The sequence below is a fragment of the Trachinotus anak genome, unplaced genomic scaffold (assembly GCF_046630095.1).
Source record: "Trachinotus anak isolate AG129_WGS33_773 ecotype Australia unplaced genomic scaffold, CSIRO_AGI_Tana_v1 ptg000014l, whole genome shotgun sequence".
Classification (NCBI taxonomy): Eukaryota; Metazoa; Chordata; class Actinopteri; order Carangiformes; family Carangidae; genus Trachinotus; species Trachinotus anak.
Genome location: NW_027273865.1, coordinates 16,013,375 through 16,035,654, shown reverse-complemented (window position 1 = coordinate 16,035,654; position 22,280 = coordinate 16,013,375). Strand labels below are relative to the sequence as shown.

Genomic DNA, 22,280 nt, shown 5'->3' with positions numbered 1-22,280 from the left:
GGGCTCAGAGATGTTGTCTGGCCATTAATGTACTTTTCTTTTGCCTAAACCATAAAAGAGCTAAGACTGAGCTGCTCAAAGCAAAACGTGTGTCGAGAAAATATGGTGAATTTCAGAACGACTGTGTGCGCCTGAAGGACTTTTTTTTTTTTTTTTTTTTACAGTGGAAGACCTCCTGTGTCTTCATCTGCCTCCCTGCTGCACCACCTTCTCTCTCTCTCTCTCTCTGTCTCTGTGCATGTGTGTGTGTAAGTCTCCTGCAGTTTTCCAGCAGGACTAGTCCCTGTCAGACTCCCTCAACACACACACACACACACGCACACACACACCTCAGCACTGACAACTGCTGCACCGACCAACAACCATGGCTGTACGGGACACTGGCTCTCTGCTCGTCGGACTCCTGGTCCTCTTTCACACCTGGGGAGGTGAGTGCCCGAGAAGCACGATCCGTGTAACGGGGGGGGGGGGGGGGGGGTTTGGACTGTGTATCTGGAGTACCGTTGGCTTTGCGTACTGCTGTCACAAGAAATAGACGCACACAAACACCCCCAGAAAGAAAACAAAGTAAGAAGTGTATCTTGAATGGTCTTGAATGCTACCCCTTGCAACGAGTTCAGCTTTTCGCTGTTTTTTGTTGGGACATTTATAAAGTTTTTCAGGGGGGGGGGTCATCAGATCTAAAGCCAACTGTTGCCTGCGCAGAAACTACACTGAGCTCTGCGCTGGTCCAGGTGCAGGGATGTGGTACTGCACAGCCCCGGGTTGCTTTATTTTTCATTATGTATGTGCTCAAATGGTTTCTGCTCACAGAAAGTAGATGTTCAGAGGGAAGAACTAACTGAAAACGTATGACATATTATACAGTGTTTAGGTAGCCTTGGAGTGATGTGCCCTTTTCACCCCTTCTTTCTTAACTGGAAAGCATTTCATATATGTTGTGAATAAACACACTGGGGGTGTTAGGTAGCTATAACTGCAAAAAAAAAAAAAAAAAAAAAATGAGACATACTTTGCCAATTTCCATGGTACTTGAAGTTATTTTTGGTTAGTTTGAATAGTTTGCATGTATTTTTAGCCCCCGACATGCACAGAGGTGCAGTTGTGGTGAGGGAGCTCTTCCCCTGCTTTCTGTCAGCTCCTGCCTGGTGAATAGCTCGACCATGTTTCTGTCACACATTGCCGGAGTGAGATATGGCTCTCGCTGCACAGGTTTACAGTGTGATATCTGTATGGTGTAAGCAAAGAAGAATGTTCACCTGTGCAGTTCATCATCTTGTTTATTGTTATTAGACTTTGTCTTTAAATCAACTGCGAGAGAGCATAGTAAAAAACTTGGGAGATGAACGGTGTAGTGCAGATCTATGGTTATTTTCAGAGGAGAGTGTGTGAGCGTGGATTTATATGTGGTCTTAATATGGGGGAGAAGGGCATGATAGCTCTACATTACAGCTTCATTTTACAGGACCTTTGCTTATACTTGTTTGTTTAACTGAGACAAGTCCCCCCAACACACGCACACGCACATGCACACACACACACACACACACACACACACACACACAATCACACACGCACACACACACGTACACCCTCTTTCCTCTCTGTGAGCCTGACTTCCCTCCTCTCACATCCCACGTCTTTACCTTTCCTTATTCCTGTTTGTCATGAACCATATGAACTTTTCGTTACCTCTTTGTATTGTGCTGATCTCCTTTTGTGATCGCTGGACCTGCTGGATCTGTGTCTTTGAAGATCCAGCAGGGCCTGAGAGGGTGTTTGAATGTTTGAATACATGCATGTATGTGCATGTTGAGCGCGAATGAGTGCAGCTGTGTCGGTGCCAAAACTCTTGTGTTCAGCCTGTGATGACATCAGAGGAAAGACGGAGATGCTGCTGGATTGTAGCGGTGACCCTCGATAAGGATGCTATTCATTTCCTGTGACATCAGCTAATCAAGCCGGGCCAAAGAGCAGCCACATTAGACCTTGCTCATTCAAAGGTCATCACTTTCTGCTGCGGCTCAGGCACTGAGCCTCAGTTTCAACAACTGCTGCGCTTCAGAAGAAGTGAGCTGGTCACAGACAATAAATGTGCTCGTTGTGTCTCGACCGCAGCATAGAAAATTGAGGCCTGGCAGTCTGGCAGAAGATCAGCAGAGCAAAGCTGGCCTGAAATGAAAGTCCCTAAATTCAGACTTCTCTTGAGCACATGTCCACGGCAAGGACCGTGAGTATTTTATTTCCATGCCTATGAACAGTTTTTAATTTGTGGGGCAGGCTGGACATTGTAAGGAATTTGTAGAGGTCTTGGATCTTACTAACATACTTTTTTTTCTTCAATCATTGGAAGTAATTTTGCTCTCGCTTTGTTTTTTGTTATATATACCACTTTTATTCATTGCAACAGACTGTCGTAGGATATATATTCATACATTTCTGGTATAAAAATGACAAATTCTTCAATGTGTCTTAGTAACCAACTGATGGAAACGATCACTATGTGCCAAAACCAGGTCCTGGTCTAGAGAAAGTTTGTCATGGGCACATGGTGTCTTATCTTTGTCCTGAAATAAAGCCTTGAGCTGTTCAAGCACTGTGTTTACGTGTTCCCATGCAACAGCGTCCTCGGGACACCACACAGAAAAGGAGCAGTCAGCCACTGTTTTTGATCTGGCCCGTGACAGTGCAACATCAATCTGGAGATGTCTAAAATTGTTTTGGTGAATTCACGGTTGTTAGGATTAGTGAAACATTATCCAGATCCCCAGTGAAGCCTGGAAAGGAAACAGTACAAAAGCTAGCGAATATTAGTATTGTGCCACTGAAGGTTATAGTACAGTGGAGCTGTATAGTGAGGAAAAGGACAGTGCTTATAACTGTTTGAATATCTACCTTTCTATATCTTGAATAACCACAGTTGTTCTTGAACATGGCAGAGGCACTTTGTCTGGCTTTGGAGGAACTTGGCCTAATAGAAGTACACAGTTCATGTCAAAACTGTCAAACCAAAACAAAGCTGTGATTTGGTCGACATAGATGGACACTTCTGTTTTGAGGTTACTGTATATTTTTTACTGGTTTCAACTAATAATATGGTTCTACAGGGAGACACTGGATCAAATTGAATTTCTCTATAGAGATATAAGTATTTTTTTAACTTATCCTTATCTTTCTTATACCTCATTAAAAGTCATTATGCTTCTGGTCTGGTTTGACTTGCTCTCAGTCAGGTTGGCTGGTCATGACATCAAGCAACTGTCTGTACAGAAATTTAGTGTGCCATTATCTAGCAGCTGAGGGTTGATCCAAATTTAGAACAGAAACTTTTATTGAAAATAACGCATCAGTTCATCGTTAGCGTGGGAATGACATAAATAGGTTGGTGTGTGAAGGTGCAATGGAGAAGGTATTTCCTGACTGATTTATTGATAAAGTCACAAATCAGTTGGTTGTAAATATATGATTTGTTAGTGTATACGTTATCTTTTTTTGACTCTGCTTTCCACTGCTCATATTATTAGTAGACTGTCAGACTGACTGCTGTTGACACTGTAAGTTTTATGTGCAACATGAGATTAAGTGAGCAAAATGAAAATGCACACAAATGACTTATTAGTGAATGGCTTTATACCTGTTAGACCATGAATGCAGGAGAAAAGCTGCCAGTGTTTTTATGGAAAAACCGTTTTGATCCAGTGTCTCCCAGTAGAACCATATAATGGGTTGAAGCTGTGCACTTGGGAACATGAACTGTAGGAGCAAAAGGTTTCCTTTTACTGTTTGATCTTCCTATTGATGTGAATAACATCCATTATCACCATTACTTGGGTCAATATAGCAAACGAGTGATGGAGAAGGTGGGGGGCTGTTACTGGTGGAGAAAGCTCCCAGGTCTTTGTGATGTTGTCATCGGGACCATTTTGTGTATGTTCCCTGAGTAGCAGAAAATGATTGTTTGTAGAATGTAGCTCAAACAAACCAAAAAAAAACAAAACAACCTGCAGTAAAGCCTTGAATTATATCTTAATCTCAGGACCTTTTGTTGGCAAAGCAAGTGGTCTAACTGATGTTTACTGCGTTAAAGGAAGGAAGTTGATATTCAGCATGTTCAGCCTTCCCTTATCAGAACAGTTTCTATGGGAAACAACACTTTTTTCCCATAGAAAAACTTGGCTCAAAATAGGCTTTCAGAAAATTCAAGTTTGTCCAGTTTCAAAGCTTCTTGCAACATTTTTCAGCACAGTTTGGTTTTTATAAGAAACACACCATCAGTGATGCCCAACAGACTCTCAACACAAGATCAGCCTTGACTGCAGATGTGTATTGAGTCGTTTCCTCTGTAAGTCATATTGGAGGGCCTCAACACACATTGGACCACTTCACTGGACTGAACTGTACTGATGTATAGCTCTATATTTGGCTGCAGGGCGCATCCACTCTTATCAGGGGGTTTAGAGATCACCTTTAGCTAACCCAGCATGTGAAGAGCCAGCTCTCCTCTGACTGTTCCCACTTACTGCTGCTCTAACGCCCCTTTGAAGTTCTCTGATCAGACGGACAGCTGGGTACACCTGGTTCCCTCACACTGCTGACAACACACACCCAGTGAGCCCCAGAGTCAAAGACTCATATGAACACACACACACACACACACACACACACACACACACACACACGTGCCCACTCAGGTCAGCTCACTGCTACTGCATAATGACCTATTGTCATCATGCATTAGTTTTGTTAATGGAGGGTTATTGTGTCACTGCTGGTGACTTTGACAGACTGTGGAACCTTACTGTCTAAATTCACCTTTGCTTGTACATTATATATGTGCCATTTGAAAGTATTTAATTATTTAGATATATATTTGAAAGAGGAGTGTTGTGATGCTGTCAGCATTACTGTTCTGTGATCATTTTGGAAGTTCATTCTTATTTTCTGCTGTGTTACAAGTATAAAACCGTCACTGCTGCAGACCAGAGTAGCCTAGTTTCAGCTTTTCAGCTGCCCACAAACTGGTTGTAAATGAGATCTGAGGACCAATCTGAGTTTGGTTGTTGTCATATCCAGGTGGTTATCAACATTTAAGAAGAGCTCTCTCCTAACCAAACTAATACCAATACTAATTGCTATTAGTATTATCTTATATGTTGGACTTATACCATGAGACACACCCAGATTTTGTTGTTTGTTGTATCGTTTTTTGATATTTTGGAATATTACACTCTTTAAATGAAAAGATTTGTGATTTGTGGCAACTTTAGGATTAATGTTACTTTAGAGATGCCCTTGACTGTTGAGTACTAATTTGTATCGGTGATAGGGCTGCGACGATGTTATCTTTAATGCATAACCTCTGCCCATTTAAAGTATTCTCTGTGGTCACACTGAAAGTATTTATAAAGTCACTAATTTCATTAATAATAAATAAATCTCTTATCTATGTCCTGTTTACACATAGCTGCAGCCACCATCAGGGCAGATTAATGCAGTTATGCATTTTTCTGAAAAAGTAGTTCCAAACAGTGATGCAATTGCAAAGATTTTGTGAGTCCCTGTGAAAACAGTTTAAAGATATTAGCACAAGGATAATGAGCACAAAGTATAATAGCTTCTTTCATGGGGAAGCATTTGGTTTTGACCTGAGCTGCTACCTGATCCCCTTGACAAACATAAAAAGTATCGAACCATTAAACCAATGTGTGCAAACTGGAATATAAAACATTTTCAAAGCTGCTCTTGTTTGACACTGGGGAGGCAGGAAAATAGTTAAATTTTGTAAAATGATTTATATCTGTCATTTTGCTTAGTGATCTTACACCTTTTTTATTGCATTGACAGAGATAAATAGGTCAGTGTGGTGTTCAAAGCCACACGAGTAAAAAAAAAAAAAAAAAAAGAAAATACAAATCATCTGTGTTGTGCTCAGTTGAGTTTTTTTTCAGTTTCATGCATACATATATACATATTCAACAATGTACACACTGTAGGAAACCAAGATGAGGTTTCGTCCTCAGTCAGATGTGTTATTCAGAGCACAATTCACTGGACAAGTATCACAGGGCACTTGTATGCGGCCCGCCCATTTGGAAGTCTTTTATAAATAACAGAGAACTTGTCTTATGAAACTGCCAAGTGGAAGAAATCTCTGCTTGAGCGAGGCACTAAACCCTAGTCTGATTCAGTGGTGCAGCAGTGTATGATGCTCTGCTGTTAACTGTGAAATGGAGAACAGATATGTAGGGAAGTTTATGGGATAAAATGAATGTGCGGGACAACAAGCAGCTATGATCAAGGTTGTGTTAGTGTCAACTTTTTGACTTCTGTCATGACTGTTCTTCATCAAACTCGTCTTATAATTAGCTTCATCATCACTTATTAACCTGATGTCCTTATAGATATGAAAAGTTATTTTATCCTTTGTGATTATCTGCTGGACTTTTGCTCAGTGAGTGCAGTGAAGTTACTGTAATAAATGTAACTCTGCTCGTAGGATCGCCTGCCAAGTTGAGCTCAGGTCAAGGTCGAAACAAAAATCAAGACAAACTGCACTATGTTGTAGCCACCCTAAAATAAACTCTAACTCTACCGTGGGGTTTTTTTCTTTACACAAACTGAGAAAACTCTCATCAGCCACAAACATCCACATTACTTTGGAGATGAGCAGACTCCTGTGGTTATGTAAGAGCTAGTGAAGAGGTGCAGAGACCCAGTGAGCTTGTGTTAGGTCAACATCTATCAACACCTATTTTGAAATTGTCTCCCACAGTGCGGATAATAGAGAGACAAGTATGGTGTTTGGATATTTGCTATGTCTTTCTGACTCACTTTGATACACAAAGTAATAATTGCAGTTTGTGTTTGGCCACACACTTAGCCTCTTAAAGTAGACACACCAGCTATTTTCTCCAAGGGTGGATTTGAAGAAGAGGGATCGCAAAGTAAGGTCTTATCTGTTCTATCAATTCTATTTGTTGTTAAGTGGATCTAAAGTCAGCCCTATTGCCAGACAAGATTGTCAGTGTTGGAAGATTCTTCAAATCCAACATTACACTTAGTGTTTTTTTGCACCCAGTGCCAGTTTTTTTCAATGAGGCTTTCTGCAATATCTACACAAGGCAGCTAAGGTAGGGTTAAGCCGTGGGAAAGATTGTGGTTATGGCGAATAAATTATGGATTGTTATGGATAGGCAGCTAACACCCTTGGTAAGGGGTTATGGAAACATTGTGATTACAGTTACAGTCTCCTCTGTGAGGCTATGAACCTATCCACCACCCCAACCACCAGACCCTTAGGTTTTGCATTACTAAATTAAGAGAACACTACTTGCTGCAGTGAATGTGGCATTACATGTAAATCACGAAGTGCAGAATCATTTAGTATGGTTGTCTAGTAATACTGAGATTTCAAATAGATAAACTTAAGAGTTTTATTTACAACAGAGATGCTCCTAAAGCAACCTGAAGCCAAGCTGACGACCTAAAGATGTGGGTCATGTGGGTCAAAATTATCCTGGTTGTCTGTTTACAGCAGCAGCCAGTCCAAACCATATACATGGCATTTTTTCTGTTCGCATATCAAATCACAATGTGGTTATGTGTGTCACAAGTGGATTTCTTCAGTATATGAGTCTATGTACAGTTGCAGAGCATTTTCAGTCTACAGGGGACAGACATTAGGCATCAGGCTTTTTTCTTTCTTTTTCTTTCTCCAATTCATTTTTTCCCTCTTCACACTGGGTCAAAGGTCGTTTTGTGCCCCCTCAGACGGGCCAGTTGTTCCATCTTGTCAGTCACACTGACTCCAATGTCAGAATGATGGTTTCTACATGGTTGTTTGGCTTTCAGAAATAGTTAACATTCTTAGCTGTTGCAAGGGTGTGGGGTTTTACCAAAATGTTGAAATCGACACCATTCACACTGTCAGTGAATGATACATGGGCCATTTGTATATTGCAAAATACATCCAGGCCAAAGTTCATTAACTTCAATGACATTGCCAAACTCACACTTTGCTTAATTTGTAAGAAAATCCAGTAATTTATGTCCCACAATACCACTGAATGTTTACAACGACATGACAGTGAATCGCTCTGTTGTTGTAAATTTGTCTCCACTGCACAAAATGCAGTTTTTATAATAAGCTTGTACATATACCAAGAAATAAAAGGAAAAACCTGAACAAATGAGTGGAGAAACATAGCAAATGCAGATGTTTACACACAGGTGCATTGCATGGTACAATAAAATGGTTAGCAACCAGTCTCATCATCCAGCTCTGTGGCAGGTATAAAAATACTGAGCCGGCCCAGTTTATTCAGATTTTTTTGTCAACATGGCAACAGGAAAAGCTCTAAATAACTTTGAAAGAGGGTTCATTGTTGGGGCACAGGGAGCAGGAGCTTCATACACAGAGGCTGCTCAACTGGCGGCTGACAGACAGAAACTCTGGTCAACAGCAGCACACATTTGATGACCGTGATGGTCGTGCATTAGTGTGTGTAGGTAAGAAAAAAGTGATGTGGTCAGATGCGTCATCCGTACATCAAGAGAACGGTACAGGCCTGAATGCTTGACCCCTGAAGTCAGGGGATCCGGTGGCTCTGTTATGCTGTGAGGGGCATTTTGCTCGCATGGTTTGGGTCCGCTAGTCCCCTTAGAGGGAGGGGTCACTGCAAATCAATACAAAGTTGTTTTGAGTGGTCATCTTTAACTTGTGATGAAACATTTCTATCTTAATGGGAGTGGTCTCTTCCAAGATGACGATGGCCCCATCCATAGGGCACGAGAGGTCACTGAATAGTTTGATGATTATGAAAATGATATGAATCATATGCCAAGAAGCTTTGAAGCCCAACACCTGACTAAAAGACTTTACGTCGGTTTTTCCTTTAATTTGCACATATGTATTTGCACCCCTATTTGAAAGGAGAGTTTGGTATTCCACTGTGAATAACTTGAAACCTTACAAGGAAAGGGTTTAAAGTTGTCCATGCATCATGCTGAAAACAGTTGCTTCAATGCCCTAAATATAAAAATCTTGGTTGTATATCTCCTCTCCAGATTTGTTTTCATAGATGAGGATGATTAAAGCTCACTGTGTTTTTCTCAGACTATTTAAGGAATAAAATGTGGAGAGATTATATGAGCCAAATTAAATTCTGTTCTGATAGTACAGTCCTTAATTCCACAGTCTGGGTCTGGGGAACTGCACACAGAAATGCAAGCACGAATACCAACACATGGGTGTAAGCAGATTTAATGCAGATAGTGTTGTTTAATTAGAAAAACTTTGCTTTGAATTTTCTTGTGCTGTAATGACTATAAACTCTTTTAGAATATTAACTCCATTAGCTATTATACCTGTCTGTCATTGCGTAAGATTATTTTTATCCTTTTTATTTGTTAGAAAGCACTAGGTTAAAACAAGAGAAACAGAAAAGATTGAGACAGGGAGAATTTATATATCATAAGGTTTCAGGTCACTAAAATGGCTTAAAAGAAACTAAGAAGTTTTTCATTATATATTTTCAGGTTTTTTTATCTCTATAATTCTGTCAAAGTGAGAGCATCCACAGAGCTGCAGGAGGCCCAGGCAGCAAATCTTTGACACTGGAAAGCATCAATAAGACATTAATGCAGCAGAATATAAGGTAATATGTTAAAACGAAGCCAGAACCTGAGGAAATGGCATCTTACACTGATAAGATGGTTACAAGATGGGGCTACAAAGACAGGCTTGAATTCTTCCAAACCTAGACGTGTGAGTCATGGTGTAAACCATGACTCACACACTGTAACACTTCAGTCACACACTGTAACAGCTTTGCACACCTGCAATTGTTACAGTGTGTGATTGATTTTATCCAGCATGATATACAGTCAAGCGTGTTCATGAGAACAGTTTATGGCACTGACAAGAAAAACCAGGATCCACTTTAGATTTGTGATTCGTGAGGGTTGGAAACCAGAGCAAAGAGGGCAACTTCAGACTTTCTCTGCTCTCGTTGACTTTTTTTTACTTTGGTGGTAAACTGATGTTAGACAGTATCATAAGAATTATTATATATTTTAGAAGTCCTATAAAATGTTTCATTGGTGTGAATAAAAACCATTGATTATTAGTGGCTGCAGAAGAATGCAGGATTGTCTCATCCATTGACGTGTACTCATTCTGATGCTGTGATTTATGTGCTCTGCTCTGAGGTCAAACCCACAGAGCCCTCTCTGTCCCCCTGCTAAGTATTGCCAGTGTGAGAAAAACACTGGCTGCTCAGCTGAGGGGCCTCTTCTTTCACCTTCTGGTCTCTTTTGTTTTTTATTGTGATAAAGATGAGATTCCAGTGCTGCTCATTTACCAGGGGCTGTGGCTAATTGCTGCAGAGGGCTCACTGCGAGAGTGATATATCACTAAGAAACCCATCATCTGTCCTACTATGCCTGTTGTTGGGGGAAGTGACCAAAAAAATGTAGCTAGACGGTGCAGTAAGGCAGGATGAGTCCATGTTTAAGCCCAGAGCCTGGCCTTTAACATGAACTTTACTTAGTGGATATCCACAGTGGACAACTTCAAGTCCAGTGATTAACGAGAATATGAGCAGCTGCTTCAGACTAATAGAGCTCAAATCTCTGCGCTGCTGATACAGTCCCACTGTTGGGCTTTCACGTGTTTATGGCTGAAAACACATTTCATGAAGTCACAGTGACCTTTGACCTTGGACCATCAAATTCTAATCAGTTGATTCTTGTGTCCAAGTGAATGTTTCTGCCAAATCTGACAAAATTCATACAAGGTATCTTAAGATATCACATTCAAGAGGCCAAACTGTGTTTTGAGAGTTCACAGTGGCCCTCGCCTTTGACCTTTGACCACCAAAATCTAATCAGTTCATTCTTGAGTCCAAATGGACATTTGTGCCAAGTTTGAAGGGATTTCCTTTAGGAGTTTCCAAGATATTGCATTCAGAAGGCCAAAACGGTGTTTTGTGAGATTACTGTTACCTTGACCTTTGACCACCAAAATCTAACCAGTTCATCCTTGAGTCCAAGTGACTGTTTGTGCCAAATCTGAAGAAATTATCTCAAGGCGTTACAAAGTTATTGTGTTCACAAGAATGCCGTACCTCAGGTCTATAAAAACGTAAAGAAATAAAACAAATTCAGAAGTCTCTTGTGTAATAACCAGAACTGCTCTAACTGTTCATGTAGGACCCCATCACTTAAAATAAGATGCTGATTAGGAAAACTGAGTGTCATAACATTTAAAACTAAAATAAACCATTACCTGATTTTCCAACACCATAGACATGTGGTCAACTGAAGTGCCTTTCTGTATTTGGTGGTGTTCAGATTTTCACTGTGTTTTGATGGGCTGCATGTGTGTTGTCAAACTGGTGAATATATTTTACAGCAGTTTTCAAAACGCAGGGAATTCTTAAGTTGCAGTGTGTTGAGCTCTTCAGATAGGCCTTAGAAGGAGTTAGAAGCTTGAGGAGCACAGGTCCTGGCTGATCTGTGTATCTGAAGTTGTCCTCTGGGAGCTGCACTGGCAGAAGTGGAGACCAGAGGCCTGTCAGGATCTCTGTCTGTTCTCTGATAGTTCAACACCCTGCTTAATAATGGATGCTGTTTTCCTGAAACAATGCTCTGTGCTGATCTAATGCACATTAGGATCCTTTTAACCTAATGCAACCTATCAGCCCTCAGCTATGTCACTATGCTGCTGACTCCACAGGGCAGAAATGCTGTGACTATGTACTGAAAGATTTTTTTCTATCTAGGTCAGAGCAGACATTCAGTGGGCTGATATGATTTGATTCAGTTTCATTCATTTCATTTTAATCAGCCTTCTCCAAGAAGAAACTTCTGATGCTGTACAAAGAGATCATTGTTCTCATTGTTTTGTTGCTGCACAAACACTGGGTACCTCAGATCACAGCATGTGAGATATTTTAAATCAACCTTTTATTTGTACTGTGATAAATAGGCAAGGCTTTTGGCAAGTAGAGCATGTGAGAAAGAGATGAGTTCACCACTGGTAGCCTGCTTTTTTTTTAAGAACTTAAGATGACGTTAGTGTGGTTGAGACCACATTTTGTTGGGCAGTTGGCACAAATTACCGTTAAATTTTTACCTGTGAATCATCATCCACTGTACTGGGGATTTGTACTTGTGCAGCTAGTGTGTAAAGAAGCCTTCATATTTACCTCTGTGATGTGATGCATTATATATGGAAACAGGATGTTGTGGCTGGACACAACACAGTGAGGGATCAATTATTCATTCATTCATTCATTCATTCATTCATTCATTCATTCAAGTATAAACCAACAGGATATCTGCACGGGAGAAAAGTTAATACAGGAGCACACATCCAAAAATATGTGAGCATTTTAGGAAATTTTGTAATTATTGGAACAGCATGAGGTGGCCTATAAATATGCAGAAAGTTAGTTTTTCCATGAAGTTGAAGTTCCAATTTCATGAAGTCTTTACAGTTTCCATGAAGTGGTATCATTACCTCCTTAATATAATTCACCTGGGCAGAAAGGGATCAATCTCAAGTGTAAGTGTAAGTGTAATGGGTTATTGTTTGGGGTGGGGTGGGGGGGTTAACTTCGTCGGATGGGCAGGAATGAACGATTGTTAAAATAATTTGTGATGATTTTATTGGTTGGACTTGTTAGCTTCACCCCTTAGGGCACCATTATGTCATATTGGAGTTATCGTAATTGGGAGATTCCAACTTGTAAATAGTGTTCCCATGAACATCCAAGTTGTAATCGTGACCCGGAAATCCAGACTTTTTCAGCAGGCTTCAATATATCTGACTTGGTGCTTAATAATATGGAAGTTCTTGAAAACCAACTAAATATCAGTCACATCAACCACTATTGTCCGCTGTGATTAAACTGAAATTCATTGGATATGGTTTTATATTGTTAATGCACAGTATTTTTAACCCTCACTTAACCAACTCTGTAATCATATAACTGGCTTGAGTTGTCATGTTATATGAGCGCGTAGTAGTCCTAAACATGGGAATCTTTTCCCATCTCTATCATCCATCCCCATGTATGCAGCATGAGGTCACCACTGAAGATGTGCTATTTCTCAGGAGGTAACGGTTTTCCATGATGTAATGGGATCTTTAACTCTTCCAAATTATTACAAAAGACATACATAGGAATGTGTTTGATTTTTGTCAGCGTTTTCATTTCAAAATGCCAGATTTCCATATTGCACATGAAACAATTAAAGACAACAGACTCTGACGGTGTGTGACGTGTGATGGTGTTTAGACACGTTATGCAACACAAAACTTAAGTGTTTTGCCCTTTAGCCATCAGATGATTTGACTTGGTAACACTTGCAGTTTAACGAGGGTGATTTTAGTCGAATCAAAAATTTTGCTACGTCCATATCACTTAAACACACACACATTCATATTTCAAAAACCTTAATGCGCACAAAATTAGCAAACAGTTTGCACACAAAAGTAGCTCTTACTGAAAGAGCAGTAAACATTGTTTATGATGCCACTTGTAGCAACCACCAAAAAAGGAGAGAGCTGCTGCTGAGTACCTTATCCTGTGAGTCAATGGGTAAAAAGCTTTCAGCGTGTTTGTATGTGTGTGTATCTGCAATCTATCTTTAGCCATAAAATGCCAGCAGCAAGCAATGCACATCTCATACTTGTGAGGCCATGTCATGGGACCTCGCTCTCTCTCTCTCTCTCTCTCTTTCTCTCTCTCTGTACAGTTGCAATCAGCATCGTACAAAAATACTGTCTCTGTTGGCCTTTCCCATACTTCCACACAGCTTGTGTTATTTTATTACTGCCTGCTCACACAGTGGCTCATATGGAGACAAATTTGTCGTATGGGACGTGGGAAAGAGGATGGAGGGGGCGTTTGTACCACTATGGGAGCAGGCATGAGGAAATGGCCGACTGAGATTCACACACACACACATATACACACACATATGGAGGCAGACATAGATTTGTGAGATTGAGAGAGCAATTTTAAAACGTTTTTTTAATATTCTGGGAGTTATGGGTTTGGACATGCGAAGATGGCCACATCCCACATGAAATCACATGTCATACATTAAACACATATCCAGTATGTGTTCTGTGTGTGTGTGTGTTCATATCAAATAGCTGAGTGTGGAAACTTGGAGCAAAAGGGAGTAGGTCTTGTTGCCAAGTAGTTATCAAAGGCTTGAACAGATTGAACTGTCTTTGAAATGTAACTGCTGAGGGAAGACCAAAGAGCTGCTTATCAAAGAGGGATTAACCTCAGGTCAGTGAAACTGTGCTGCCCCGCACAACTGAAAGCGTGCGGTTGGATCTTCACAGCTGTGAAACTGAGGCTGCTCAGAAATGATTTCTCTCCCTGCAGTCCACACGTCCACATTTGTGCATGTGTTAAATGAAAAGCAAAAGGTTGTAATTGCATAAAGCAGCGCTGCCCAAAATATGGAGTGAAACTGAATAGACCCTTTTCACTGCAAATATTCTGACACAAGTGTAACTAAAAACATTATTGTCACTGCTGCAACAGAGCCATCATGTTATTAGTTTAATCTGTGGATTTTCCTGCTGTAACAAGTCAATATGTCTGCAGTGAATAAAGTTTCTGAATGGGAGTCATTTGGGAACGGACTCTTGTGAAGAAACCAGAAGGGTATCAAGGCTCATGTGACCAAGATGTATTATGAAAGCAAAAAGACACCCAAAGTACAAGAGAGGCAAAGTTGTGACAAGGAAAGAAAAGAAAAACTAGTGTTCCTCATTAAGCAAACCCACCAGTTAAAGCCAAACTACAGTACTGAAATCTCAAGTTCACTGTCAGTGTAGCAGGAGAGGCTTTGTTAAATAGTTTCTCCACTGTTGTTACCACCTTTTTTTAGTGTTGTTCAAAATTGAATCCATTTACATGTGGGTTTGTGTTTTCCCTAAAGAAGGCATGACAGAACATGTTCAGGAACCTCTGGCATAAAGTGTGAGAATCAAGTCGTAAGCAGCTAAACTGACACTTTAAATGCATCAACAAGCTTCATCTGACATCTGCACTCTTGCACTGGTGGTCACTGCTCTGCTGGAGCTATCGGGCATCAGTTGCCTCGCTAAGTGGTACCTTGTTGCTAGTTGTTGAGGTAAGGAAGAGTACTTTTTCTTTCCCACCTCAATGGAAACACGCATCCTTCATTGTACCTCCACCGCTGCTGTTTGACACAATCAGAGCTTTATTACTGTACTGTTGCAACAGTTGTGAATCAGCAGAGCCACCGTGAACGATGAACGGACTGGAGTCTGGCGTGCTGAGGTCTAGCCTGGGTTGGTCTCTACAACAGGTGGTCTGTTGAAATGGAATATAGCATCAGAGAAATCAGGGAGTGATGTGTCTCCCTCCCTATCTCCCCCGTTGTGTGGTCCACGCTGATCCTCTCCGCTGTATTTACATTCCTTGTCTTGTCTCCTCTGCCTTTTGGAAATCGTTAATTCTGGTGGCATGTTGAGTGGATACTGCCGGCATTCGGCTCCAGCACCCTGGAGATCTGTATGTGTGTGTGTGTGTGTGTGTGTGTGTGTGTGTGTGTGTGTGGGGCGGGGGGGGGGGGGGGGGGGGTTCGCGCTGGGGAAAGTGTCTGGCAGGTCGGTGTGACAAGTTGACCTTGTTTTCCCTGAGGCACCGTGGGAATGTGCAGTTTGCTTGCTGCAGCTGCCACTGTCCATCTCATTGTCTCTGCACACAGGAGTTAAAACATCACCTTAACCCCTCGCAGACTCTCTACTCTGTATTAGAGTCACATCTAAGTATTCTTTATGGTTTCAATTGAAGTGTCAGTTTCTTCTTTGAGCTGTTGATTAATTGTCCTTAATTGTCTAAGGCTGAGTTCTGACCAATTTTAGCCGTGAGTGAAAATACATAGACCTCTCATTTATTTGAATGGTTGCCAGCAAAGAGGGCTCCAACTTAACAACTTAGGGTTGTCAGGCAGCAAACAAGTTTAACCAGGCTAAACCTTTACTATAACACAACGATATCCAGCAAAGTGCAGTGTTTCAGCATCTGATAAGCCTTTAAACGCATTAACCTGTTACTCCAACTGAACTTCCTGGATCATATTTCATTGTCTCACAGGGAACCTTAACAACACGACCCCACCAACACAGCCCCCTGTGCTGCTTTAACAAAGTGTGTCCCTGCTAGCCCCTGTTTCATGTTATATACATTTATATGATATTTATATGAACCTGCCTTGTGAGGTTTCCATCTAAACAAAAAATGTTTACAGCAAAAGAGGGACCCACTTTTTCTAGATGTTAATTCTGTTTGGTGGTCTTTTCTACTTCTGGAGAATTACTGTGTGCAGCCAACATAGCAGGAACGGAGCCATCAACCCAGCTCAAGGTCACAGCAATAAGACTAGTTTTAGAAATGTCTCCTCTTGAGGTAACCTAAACTAGGTCACTGGAGCCCTCATTAATAAATGAAAGCCATGGTAACTGGTAACAGCTAATTTAAGCGAACTGCATAAAAGGAAGCATGTATTCTAATGAATAAACACATTGAGGTCAAAGAGCCTGGTTTGGGTGGGTGGGGGGAGGGGGCAGGGTACATATAATGTATACTTATTAGTCTGTGTTGTAGAAAAATCTACCATCCTTTTATTTGAGTGGCATATTCATGGCAGTATAAACTTTTGGGTTTATGGAGAGATGTGTCTGTGTTGCCAGAAGCTGTGTGGGGGATTCATGAGTCAGTGAGAGACCTTTTTGCCCAGTGTTGAGTCCTGTGTTGTGTGTCTTTGTGTGTTAACATGCCTTAAGGTATGTCGCAGGACTAATGTGATTGATAGATGTCTGACAAGACCTTTTGTGTCTGTTTTGTGAACGATTTCTTATAACATTCTTTTGCACCATTTAGCTGAGCTGAATTGACCCAAACTAAGTGGCGCTACTGTTCTGCCAGTTGGATGTATGAAAGAGGGGGTGGGGGGATATGAATTTGGCTGTGTCTGTCCGTCCCTCAAATATGTCTGTGAAGAATCTCAGTCGTCCTGGAGAGAAGTACAAAGTTTCCATTGATGGGTTTGACGTGCAAACACACCTAAGGTCATAATTTCCTTCCTTGTTGTGCCTGCACTTCAAGACTAAAAAAAAATACTCCTACCTTGAACTTTCAAAAATCTTTCCACCAGGAATAGTTTTGGTTAATGGTTTTGGTTTTGATAAAACATGAAAGGATAAGACCTTTTTGCAGGAAAAAACACACTAAGTACATGAAAGACTATTTAAAAGATAATGATTCAGCGTTAATAAAGCTATAATTGCTCCACAGTTAATCAGTTAATCAGTCGGAATGAAAATGTCGCTTTTTGCCAGATTTTTTTATTCAGCTATGCAAATATTTGGTATGAATCCAAGAGCTGCTGGGTGGAATTAATACATCCTGCAGCTTGTCAGGAGCAAATTAAAGTGTAAAGTTAGAGATTTTTCTTTGACATTTCGAACCCCTCTGTGTTTCTTCTCTCACCATTTGATTTGTTATCTTTAGCTTGATAACGTTTCCTTCTCTCTAAATGATGCTGCACGTGCGCCACTGAGGGACTGGTGCGATAAATGTCAGAGGCCACAGCAACTGTCAGAGAACCAGACACTTTCTAAACACATCTCTGTGTTCCAGCTTGATTTCTCCTCCCATCCTAGCTCTGTCTTTTCTTCCTCCTGTCCTCTCTCGCTCCTCTCTTATCTGTTAACTCTATACTCTATTCACTCTTGTCAGCCCTATTAACATCTGTACAAAGAGTAGCCTGATTTAGGCACTGTTTTCCCATGCTCCCTCTCTCTGTCTCACCCTGTCCTGAAGTAGGGCTGCTATTTCTGGTGCCAGTCGGGTCAGTGCACTGTAATTCGGCTGTATCATGTAAGCAAACAAGCCTGATAGGCCATTGTTATTCTTAGATGTGACAAGGCTGGAAACATGTCCCCGAGCTGTCATTTCATTTCACTGGTGTGTTTCAGTGGAAATATTTGGTTTCAAGTTAACCACACTGGGTTTCAGTACAAAACTGTGTGTGTGTGTGTGTGTGTATTTATTAGGGCCATTGCAGGTAAAAAGATTAGATTAGAAATAAAAATAAATAAATTATATATGCATGAGGTAAAAAAACTCTGAGGATGCATGTTTCAATTGAGGTGGGAAAGAAAAAGTACTCTTCCTTACCTCAACAACTAGCAACAAGGTACCACTTAGCGAGGCAACTGATGCCCGATAGCTCCAGCAGAGCAGTGACCACCAGTGCAAGAGTGCAGATGTCAGATGAAGCTTGTTGATGCATTTAAAGTGTCAGTTTACTCTTTGAGGTTAAAGTCACAAATCTATGAGAAAAAAATAAGTTGTATGTTTTTTTTTGTTTTTTTTTTCTAAGGATCCACATCACTTGCTGTATCTTATGCATGCAGTGGATGACTTAATCAAATATACTTTGCAATTGAATTTAGCAATAAGGAAATACTCGTGATTAAGTAAAATGTAAAATGTGCATATGCCCGGCCTAGGCCATTGGGAATTGGGTTCAAAGCGAATGTTGACATTGGATGTAGTTCAGTTGACTTTAAAGGGAACGTTCTATCGATGGCTGACACTCAATGGCTTCTGTGTAGCTTCTTAGAGTAGTGTCCGGCTTCTTTGCCCCACCAACCAGTAGTTATGAGGAGAGTATTAAGCATGTGTAAATATGTGGACACTGTCATGAAAAGATATAATAAATATCACGAGCATTTCCTAATAACTAAATCTGATTGCTAAGTAGGTTATAATTTAATAAAGTCATCCGCTGTAGGCATAATACATGACAAGTGGCAGCCTCTATATTGTGATAAGGTTGTATTTTTCCCTGACTATGGTTTTTTTTCCCTCATTAATTTGCCACTTTAATCTCAGAATATTCAAGTTTTATCTCGGAAACTACACAATCGTAGATCTTTAGATGTTCCGTCTCTCACTGCTTTCATGTCTCAGTTCAGTGGAGTCTCAGCTTTTTCTTCTGGGGGACATGCCAGACATAAATTAAACATGAATTGGAGTCAAAGCAGGGAGAATCCTTGGTATGTAAATATTGAAACAGCACATATCTAACCTTGTAATAGAAGAAACAAATTATATAAGGACTCTGTAATGCAAACAAAACGGTGTGCTTTCTCTTTTAGGTTAATGGATTCTAGACAACGTAGTTACCTTTAGAGAGAGTGGAAAGTCCCTGTAAAGTAGTGAATGAAACATGGCAGAGTAGAGATGTGTATCATGTGATAGTTGTGCTCTGAGACATTCACAAACCATGTAATAATGTGGTTAGTGCTGGAGTGAATCTCAAGTTCAGGTCAGTAGTCACTTGCCCTGGTACATATGAATTAGGTACAGCTTAGAGTCCTGTGTGTGTGTGTGTGTGTGTGTGTGTGTGTTTGTGTCTGTTTCCCCTTGACCTCAGTGATCGTCCTGTTATTAGCTGCTGCTGCTGAGTTTTTCTCAGATTTGAGAAAGTGCTTTCTTCATTTTTTTTACCATCCATTTAAAAGATATATGACAGCTAGCTCTTTATTTAATGATATTGGTGACCTTCTGACCTTTCCTTCATTACCACCATCAGGCCACATTTTTTACTTTTACACAAGAAAAAATATGATCTAATCAACAGAACGTCACGATATTTGTTCAGTATTGTCATGGTCCCCTGAAGATAAAACCTTATTATTTTACATGCTCCATGAGCTTTCCTATCACCCCACCATCAGGTCAAAATGTCAAGTTTACACACGGATGTTTCTTAATCTAATGACCAAACTGTCATGGAATTTACTGAGGGGCCATACATCCGCTTGTAATTACCTTTCCTGTAGCACAGCCCAGTCAGTATCCTGTTGACCTGGCCCAGCTTTTCACATTGTATGGTGTATTGAACATGAAACTCTCTTGAGACTGCTGGTGGGGCTTTTGTTCTTGTTGCAACCCTGTTTCTGAGAAGTTTCCAAACTAATTTATAACAGCAAAAACATTTTTAAAGAAAAATAATGGAAGAATAAATTTAGTAACATAGTAGCAAAGCTGTTAATTAATGTTTCTCACAGTCCTGCACTTTTCCTGTGATGTTTCCTGTCAAAATATAGTTGGCAAGAAATTAACAGTATATGAATGTAATTATTAGGAGAAAGGTCTTGTTGAAATTTCCTTAAAACATAGCATGCTGGTTTTTGATTTTGATTCTTTATAACGTCAATATTTTGGTGAATTTTCATTGCCTCATTCACACATAATTTTTGACACAGGAGAAAAGAGGTAGAAAGCATCGACTCATCTATGCAGTTTTGATGTTAGTGGGAAAAAGTATTCACAATGTCACGTTTCATTGTCTTACATCATTGAATCAAAATAAATTAATGTGGCTTTCTTGATAACAGAAAATGAAACTGATGTAAGAGTGAAAGCAAATCTCTACAAAGATACCTAAATGAATAGCTAATGTAAAATAAAATATAAAGTAACTACAACACATCTAATTCATGAGCCAGTTGGTTCTAAAGTCACATAAGTAGTTAAATGGAGATCAAACGCACCTGTATCTGGAATATGTAAAGAAATATTTACACAATAATCACTGTGGGACCACACCTGAGCCACTGTCCTGTCACCCAGTTCAATTAATATGATTAATGTCAAAAAGTGCACTGGACACTCATCAGGTTTGAATACCACTTAATGTGCTGAAGGTGGATGTCCTCTCCTCTCCCTCACCAATGACCATCTGTGGTCTGGGCTGGTTGCCAGAGCAGACGGAGGGAGGGGAGGTTGACTGCAGCTTGTCAATGAATCTTTCATGGTCAAAACAGATTCCAGCCTTTGAACAAACACATGCCATATCTCATCTGTCTACTGTACCTGTCAGAGGGATGACTGAAGCATGTGCTTAAAATATACTGCCGAAGAGATGCCCTGTACCTCACCTGGTGGAGTGCGTGCCACAAGCAAGCCTCAGTCCTTACCGCCATGTCCTGGCTTCACATCATTCATTGCTACGTGTCATCCCCTTTCTCCCCCCACCTTCCTGACACGCTCTATCAAGTAAAGCAGAAATACCAAAATATATCTCTATGGTCAGAAATGAGATTGTCTGCTGATCCCCATCAATAGTTTGAATTGTTTATAGGAGGTTGTCTTTACATGAAGACATGTTATAGACCACAGGAGCTGGCAGGAAGCTTTGTTATCATTTCTCTCCACAGACAGAAACTGATTGTTATGTCTACAATGAAATCAAAGCCTTTTGTCAGGATACACAATGTCTTTGATACTACTTCCCCCTTGAGATGATCCTATCTGCCTCTGCTGTCCTTTACAAGAGGCGTGTTGTGGGGCTTATTTTGTCTTATCTTTTAAGTGCACCTAATTTTGTCGTTCCTTTGAATACAATCTTCCCCCTTTGTGGGATGAGCTGTGTTTTATAGAGGAACAGCTGAACCAAGACATTTATTTCTGTTGCGAGATCACCTGTAGCCTCACTGGAGCTCTTTGAAGCTTTTCTATCAGTGCTGACACAATAACTGAGATGTGTGTGTGTGTGTGTGTGTGCATGTGTATGTAAGTGTGTGAACCAGACTCAATTAGCCTCATAAATCAAAGCCAAGTATCCCTTTTAACTGCTTCTGTGGTGTGTTTCATGTGTATCCATGGGAAGATTAACCGTGTTGTTCTTGAAATAAGGATTTTCCTCTTTCTGTAGTGCTGGAATCTCTTTATTAATAAATAAATGCATTCTTGTTAAGTTGAGTTGTCACTTGAATTTATTTTATTTGTTATGTTGTTTTAGGTTTTTTTTTTCTGTCTGAGAGGAAAAGTGGGTTAATTTGGGCAGGCCCATTGTTTCAGGTAGGCTAAGTGGCCGCAGGCTGTAGCTCTTGGCAAGAAAAGGAATACAAATATTTCCTAAAATACCCAACTTTTCATTTAAAGCTGCATATTCACATGATGAAAAGCACAAATTGCAAACACAAACTGAAATCTTTAGCTGAATAAACAATGTATCTTGTTCAGTAGGGTTAACATCTTTTAGTTTTGGACCGCTGGTCAGACTGTTGACCAAAATGGTGAGGGTAAATGGAGTTCTGTCTGACCAACTTTGGTGCTCAACTGGCTCTCCACTAGGATGCATGCTTTCACCGCTTTTATTCATCCTTTACACAAATATGTGTCAGAGCAGGTATGAAACCAGGA

At 40.4% G+C, this 22,280-nt stretch overlaps 1 protein-coding gene across 6 annotated transcripts in view; it reads left to right on the top strand.

Moving 5' to 3' along the window:
- The first annotated feature begins 204 nt into the window (after positions 1-204).
- mcamb (melanoma cell adhesion molecule b) overlaps positions 205-22,280 on the top strand; it is a 37,581-nt gene continuing 15,505 nt past the window's right edge. For 2 of the 6 annotated variants that reach the window (XM_071497070.1, XM_071497063.1), the window contains exon 1: positions 210-428. In XM_071497070.1, the coding sequence (XP_071353171.1) occupies positions 365-428 (64 nt within the window). In that variant the 5' untranslated portion in view covers positions 210-364. Of the gene's footprint in view, positions 429-22,280 lie in introns of all 6 variants that reach the window. The other 4 variants (XM_071497069.1, XM_071497067.1, XM_071497068.1 and 1 more) reach the window with 4 other exon arrangements.